General features: G+C 36.0%; 2 protein-coding genes across 2 annotated transcripts; one reads left to right on the top strand and one right to left on the bottom strand.

Annotated features, from left to right (window-relative positions):
* Aven (Apoptosis and caspase activation inhibitor) lies at positions 1 to 2,939 on the top strand. The gene is made up of 5 exons (XM_076120458.1): positions 1 to 148; positions 228 to 334; positions 605 to 819; positions 1,078 to 1,813; positions 2,340 to 2,939. The coding sequence occupies exons 1-5, from the start codon at positions 126 to 128 to the stop codon at positions 2,429 to 2,431; spliced, it is 1,173 nt and encodes a 390-aa protein (XP_075976573.1). The 5' UTR covers positions 1 to 125; the 3' UTR covers positions 2,432 to 2,939.
* Positions 2,940 to 3,943: 1,004 nt separating this feature from the next.
* Positions 3,944 to 6,974, bottom strand: LOC142976880 (uncharacterized). Its single transcript, XM_076120456.1, has 4 exons — positions 5,401 to 6,974; positions 5,266 to 5,323; positions 5,134 to 5,175; positions 3,944 to 4,860 (listed from the first exon to the last, which is right to left on the bottom strand). Exons 1-4 carry the CDS (start codon positions 6,685 to 6,687, stop codon positions 4,205 to 4,207), a joined length of 2,043 nt encoding a protein of 680 aa, XP_075976571.1. The 5' UTR covers positions 6,688 to 6,974; the 3' UTR covers positions 3,944 to 4,204.
* Between the last annotated feature and the right edge of the window lie 166 nt (positions 6,975 to 7,140).

The following is a 7,140-nucleotide window of genomic DNA, read 5'->3' as shown; positions in this document are numbered from 1 at the left end:
TTAGCACAAGAATAACGAAACGTAACTGTGAGACGCAATGAGATGACAACTATGACATTCCTGATAATAAACGTCAAGCGCAGCTGATGGGCCGGCCAGCTGTTTAGTTTCAATTATTCACAAAAATGCCTGAAGACTCAAAGAAAAAGTAAGCAAAACCTTCCAATTAATAGTAATTTATTTATTTAGTCCAGCTTTTCTAACAAATTATGTCAAAATGTTTTCAGTGAAAAGAAAAACGCAAAAGAGCAAAGGGAGCCACGACAGCGGCATCAGCAAGGTAAAGCAGAGAAAAAGGCTGAAAAAGTAGAAGAACCTCAAAGTGCTCCTAAAGGTAACTGCTTATATTTAATATCAACTCATCTGAATAAAGTTTTAACCATTGCTTTCACGAAAACTACCTTAATTTTGCAAGTTAAATTCCGCATAAAACATAATGAATTTAGGTAAGTCTAAATTGATGACTTTCTGATTAAGTCAATTGTTTCTACTCCTTTATGAGGTTACCAAAGATGAATAATTCTTTCAGATTTTATTAATTATATCATAAAGGCATACATGACTTGTTTTCATTACCCGTAGCTAAAGATGTATTATTATCCAGTTACAGTGCCTCAAAAACCACCAGTATACGAAAGTCCACCTCCAGAGTTCTTCAAAAACTTGAAAAGGGAAACTGATGAAATTCTAAAAATCACTGAAGAAGAGAACACCAAATATAAGAAGAAAGAAATACAGAGTAACTGGTCTAAGTATGAAGTGCCCATTGAGAGTTATGACGAAATTGATGAACAGGAGAACTTGGGCGCTGATTATGAGGTAATAACTACTATACATAAATATTTATTATTATGTTTGATGTCTTCATGGCATTTAAATTAAAAAGAAAATCTAAATACTTAAAATGATGGAAAAGATTTTGATAAACATTTGTTTATTTAAACAAATCTGGCACATTGATTTTGCAAGTCTGTTATTTCAAGTCGAAGTAATATCCTCACATATTCCATCCTTATCTATAAAGTTAAATAAAAATAAATGTACACAAGTAAACATATGAATATTTTTGCTTTACAGAAACTCATAGAAGCACCGCTTTCTGTAGGTGGACACTTCCAATTTAAACACGAAAAGTCTTGGGACATAAACACAGGCCCATCACCATATGACAAATATTTCGACATCAACATGGAAGACCTCAACATAGCTATCTGCACCATACCATTTAATGAAAGAAATAACATTGAACAAACTTTATTCAATGATACAGATTTACTAACAATGAATAACAGATCAACTAGGTTTAAACAAAAATATTTCAATGACAAGTCATTTTCAACACCAGAAATGGAAGCACAAGATAAAATACTAAGTAGTTTACGAGACACAAAGATGAATGACAATAAGACAGAGAATAAAGATATTGAAATCAAAACTGATGTTAGAATCCCACCCTTTACTGAAATTAAACCTAGTTTAACCGATGTAAATCTAGAATTTAACACCGCTACAATAGACAGCAATAAAATTGTAGAAGACAATTTACAAGTGGAGAAACCGACTACAGAACTGGAAGTAATTGAGAAAGATGATTTAATTTTTGTTAAACCTAGCAAACCTAATTTTGAAGCTGATAAGTTAGAAGCTCAAAGTAACCAGGTTCCTGAAGCAGCAGCCATTTCTCAAGTTGAAGTAAAACCAGCTCCTGTAGAAACTAAAGTTGTTCCTGAAGTCAAAGTGACTAAGGTTGTGCCTCCACCTGAAGCTAAAGTTGCAGTAATAGAGACTAAATTAAGTCAACCCACCGCTACAGGTAATGCTAATCTTATTTATATTGTATCTTTAGTTTACCAGTTATACCAAATTTGAATGACAAAATGTATGGATGTGAATGAAGCAAAAGATTTGTGTACAGCCAAACCCCTTGGGAAAGAGGCGTGATTTTAATGCTGGTGTGTAATTGAAATGACTTACCCCCAGTTTCTGAGTAAATTTAACGGTAGTTTATCTATTCAATAGCTTGTTTTATGAGTTTTGACACTATTTATTCAAAAGTGTCAGAACTCATATAAAAAAGCTAAATGTACCTTAGACATTGAGTTATGGAGAGCCAAGAATTTGCCATAAAAACTATTTATATTCTGACTGATTTGAGTGTGTCGACGCGTAAAAGTACCTGGTTCTACTATTAAGCAGCATAGTTCTCAATAACAGTGTGAAGTACTCTTAAAAAGGTTTTTCATGTGAACCCCTGAATAATTATCATTAGAATGACATTAAATAGGTAAATAAAACAATGCAATATTTTATGTATAAAGAATTTATTTCATAAATTTCAGTTGCTGCAGGACCAGTGGAACCTAAGAAGGATCCAGTCATAGAATCTCCAGAGGATCTTGAAAAGTGGCTCGACGACTTCTTGGACGGTTAAAACAGAGCTTTAATAAATCGCCTTTAAAACGTAGGCAAACAATAACAATATTGTGCAACAATTCATAAAATTAATATATTGAAATGTCATTAAAAATGTAAAGGATAGTAACAAAATAATAATGTACTGATTTATTACTAATTTACCGACATTACCAAAATGTTGTGATTTTCACACGTTTAAATCGAACACAAAACAGTAGTTGCATATTTTCGTAACTAAAAATAGTTACTCTAACTAGTCAGAATAGACAATGAATGTTAATAAAAAAAAATAATACACAATAATGTTTACTGCAACGCCATTGCATGTTACAGTTGAAAGCATATGTTACCCTCAATTTTATTAAGATACGCATAATAGTCGTAATAAAATTGTTGACTTAACGAAAAAATATATTTATATAATCGAATATGTACGTATCCATATGCCTACTTAATCATGTTTCTAAACAAGATTAAATATTTTGTAATGGGATAATCAATAAACATTTCATAATTATTTAAAACCGCATTTCATTAGAACGTAATGTACTTACCTAACTACATATTTTTAATAATTACTTACACATAGGTGGGTACCTAGTACCCACCTATGTGTAAGTACTATTTACTTGGTAAAACTAAGTAAAAGCAAATGATAGACTTCTCTTATGGTGTGCACTGTAACATTGGGTTATTTATAAACTTCACTGAGCTTAAGACAAATATAAAAGACTAGTAGCAGGCCCTGGCTTGGCCGGGTTAACGTGGTAATGGATACTAAAATCTTCCTCGAGGATGTTCCAAGCTGCACGAAATTCTTTCAGTAGATTTTGAGTTAATCGCATATCAACAGGCAGACAGAAAGACGCGTCTAAGTTTTATTTATTATGCGTAATGATCTAATGATCATTCAAAGCTTTATTATAAGTGCGAAACAGATAGAATCATTTTTTAGCTCTCCTATTATGTAGATAGAGTACCACTTCATTAGCACTTGATTCTCGAATAGCAGGACATTGAAAAATAAATTATAGCAGTTCCACCCACCTCGTATACCGCAGATTCTCAGTTGTCTGAGCAGTACTTAGGTCTTGTTCTTTCTGTCGACTAGCCCTGGCGTCGTACCTATAGGCTTTATTTCATTAAGTTCTAAAATATTCTAAATGAATCATTCAACATTCGAATCTTACATTATTCTAGGCAATTTGCAAAGATTACAGTGCAAAACATGTGTTATTATTAAATAAGTATTTATTACAATTTTGTACTAAAATATTTTGTTACATACTAGCAATGTACATTTTTTTCAGTTATATCTTAGATATTAATTAGATTTGGCTTCTGTTTCAGTGTCTGTGGTTGCTTGTCTTGGAAAGCCGCGAACCTCGTTCTCTTCCAGACCTCCATCGTCAAGTGGTAAGCATCAGTCCATCCAGTCTTCTTAAACCATTTAAGCACACATGCTAAGCTTTTTATGCATAGGCAAACACTAGGTTTAATAAAAGATTGTAGACAGACAAACGCACACTTTGAATATTGACTACATTTATTTATTTAACATCTTAACTTGCTAATAAATAAAAACAAAATCCCATATCATTAAAAATATTACATAGCACGGATCATTTTTAATGGTCCAGATCCAGTAGTAAAATAAAATACTAGTGCAGTAAAACAACAAAGTTTCCATTTTATTTATAAACCAGTTTTAACTAACTAAAATTATTATTATGAGTAAAATTACTTTATATATGATACATGCTCAGTCATTACTACAAGAACAACAGATTCAATAACGGTTGTAGGAATTATACGAATGGTGATATTGCTGCCCACCCCTGCCATCGTAGTCGTAGTTCGGCCGCCTCGTGAACTGATTCTGCTGGTTCTCTTGTCCCGGCTGCTGCAATGTCTTCGCCCGCGCTGCCAACTGCGACACCAACTGTGCTGGAGTCAGGTGAGAAATTGAAATAGGAGCTCCATCGCCAATACTGCCACTCGGGTTGAAAATAGATTTAGAATTAACTAAATCCTGCTCCACAACTTGAGTATGAATACTAGAAGTAAAGTATTCAGGTTCAGTAGAAGTACTAGCATCGTGATACTTGGTAGCTTCCCGGATCTCGCAGACGTCGCACTGGGGTTTTGTCGTCTGAACCACAGCATCTTTCATATCTTTTGGCTGCTTCTTTTTATATTTGGAGACGACCTTGTCGAGTCCAAGTGTAGAGATTATGCTTTCCACGAGTTGTTTAGTCTGCTGAGCTGACGAAACCGAGCCTTTGGTGAAGCTGAACTCCGTGACTGCTTGTCTCTTCAGCGGCGAACAATACTTAGGCGCTAAATATTTGTCATCTTTTTCCATGTTCATCTTGTTTAACACCAAACGATTTGGCAGTAGCAATTGGTCCAACTTGGATATTGCTTGATTGCACCGAGTTAACACTGTGAACACAAAATTGGCACTTTTTTCATCCAACTGCACTGATAGACAATAAGGTAATACACAAAGCAAAGTTACAACAGAAAAGTCGAATGACACTGCACTAACGTTTTGATCTGTAATTATCCAGCATGATTTAACTTTTTATATCAATCAAAATAAAAAAATAGACCAGATAAAATTAAATATACTATTTTTATTACAGAACAAGTTACATACTGTAGTCATTGTCATAAAAATACATGCAAAATACAAAGATAGCAATAAATACCCACCCATAACCCTAGTTTTTGTATCCATTTGAGTAGCAGTCGCACCTGTAATATTATAAAAATGCATTGATATTGGGATGAACATTTACAAAATGTGATAGAAATTACAAAACCAAATCCAGTTCCTCATCATACCTTTATTTGGAGTGAGCTTAAGGTAATCTTCTTGTGAAATTTTCCCCTCCGCCACTAACTGAAACATCCATATATTATTGTAAAACAATTCAAACAATTAAAAATAATATACACCATTATGAAAAGTATATTTACTTGTGCCAAAGCATCATATGGTGTTGGAGCATCTGCTGCGGAGGATTTAGGAGCTGGAACCATGGATGGTGGGGCCGGGACTGGGTTAGGTCCTAGCACTGGCATAGGCATATTGCCTGGCTGTGCCTGTGGCACTCCATAGTTATATGGATCAGGGAAACCACTACCATAAGCTGGAACTTGTGGGTAAGAATACCCAGGCATAGCTCCGGGGAACTCAGGGTGCATCGGTGGTGGACCGTACTGTTGCACCAGTTCAGGCTGATATGGCACGTTTCCTTGAATATAACTAGAGGAGGCATTTGAATCTTTTGGATACAGAAAAGTGTCATTGCGGCGTGGTGATCGTGAATGTGACCGACGTGATCCGTATCGTCTGCGAGGTGATCTTGAGCGCCGTTGTTGACGTGGACTGCGGCGACCAGGACTGTATCTCCGTGGACTGCGACGCACAGGGCTACGTCTTTGAGGGCTGAAGTTTCTTCTCACATTCTTAAAAGGACTATACCTTCGGGCAACAAAACGATTCCTATTGAAAGAAGGGCTTTGGTGTCGAAAGTTTCGTCGGGGACTACCGTTGGGACTGCGCCGCGGCCGAGGACTATGACGAACAGGACGGGGACTACGACGATGACGAGGACTATGGTGTGAACGGGAACGGTGTCGTTGTTGCGAAGATGGTGAATATTGCTCTGTCATTGACTTTGACGATTCTTGCTCCAGCATGTCCTCTTCAGCAGGAGTAGGCTCCATCTTGACATCTTTTTTTTTTTCTTCGTCATAATAATCGTCGAGTTCAGTGCCAGGTGGACGTAGGTCGTCAGAAGATTCCAAACTCTTTGCTAAGAACTGCTGCACTTTCACTTCTTTGTCTTTTTTGATAGCTTTATTGGTTTTGCTAGGATCTCTTCGACTGCCCGGTTTAATAAAATTATCGAGCTCCGACTTTTCAGGTGTGTCTGGTTTTTTCCACCGATATTTACTGTCAGCAATGACGAAAGGTCTCCTCTTTTTGGCCTTGGGCTTGGGTTTGGGTTTGGGTTTGTCTTCGCCATTATCTTCGCCTATCAGCTCGCGGAGATCGTTCACACTGTCTAGCGCCTCTGCGTTAATGCGAGATCGTGCTTCCCGCTGGTGCGAGGAAGGACCGATAACGTCTTCCCAACACTCATCTATAACACTCAAACCTTCCATAAATTCATCTTTTGTAAAATCGTCGAAAAAATCACTGGGTATATTGTCTTCCCCTTCGCCCATCTCCGTCCCTTCATCTCTTGGAGTCTCCATGAGAAGAAGTAAGAACACGGGTCAACACAAAATATTTTGTTAGTAGAAATAATGTATTTAAACCTACGAAATTGTTTTTAAAATACAAGAGGCTTATCAGATTTACAATAAGAGTATTTACATTATTTTCTAGGCACAAAACTATATAATAAAACTTCTATTACTTATTTACCCTTCTGCTGAAATAATGTTTCGTTTACAGTCTATTATCACGTTTATTTTACCAACTTGCCGATCGAAATTCGGATGGCAATGGTATCAAAAATCCAGACAGTAGTCTGTCATTCATAATTTTATGACATCTGTGGCGGCTAGTGCAAAAGCAAAAGGAACATTTAAATTAAAGATCACTATTCAAGGGTCGTCAAACAACGTGATTTTGCGTCAAATCGTATCGTTCATAACGAGCTTTATTTTTTGTCTATTAGTATTTAATGTTTATACTTTTCAATA

The sequence above is a fragment of the Anticarsia gemmatalis genome, chromosome 12 (genome assembly GCF_050436995.1).
Source record: "Anticarsia gemmatalis isolate Benzon Research Colony breed Stoneville strain chromosome 12, ilAntGemm2 primary, whole genome shotgun sequence".
NCBI classification, from domain to species: domain Eukaryota; kingdom Metazoa; phylum Arthropoda; class Insecta; order Lepidoptera; family Erebidae; genus Anticarsia; species Anticarsia gemmatalis.
Note: the sequence above shows the minus strand (reverse complement) of the source record. Positions and strands in the feature narration are given on the sequence as shown.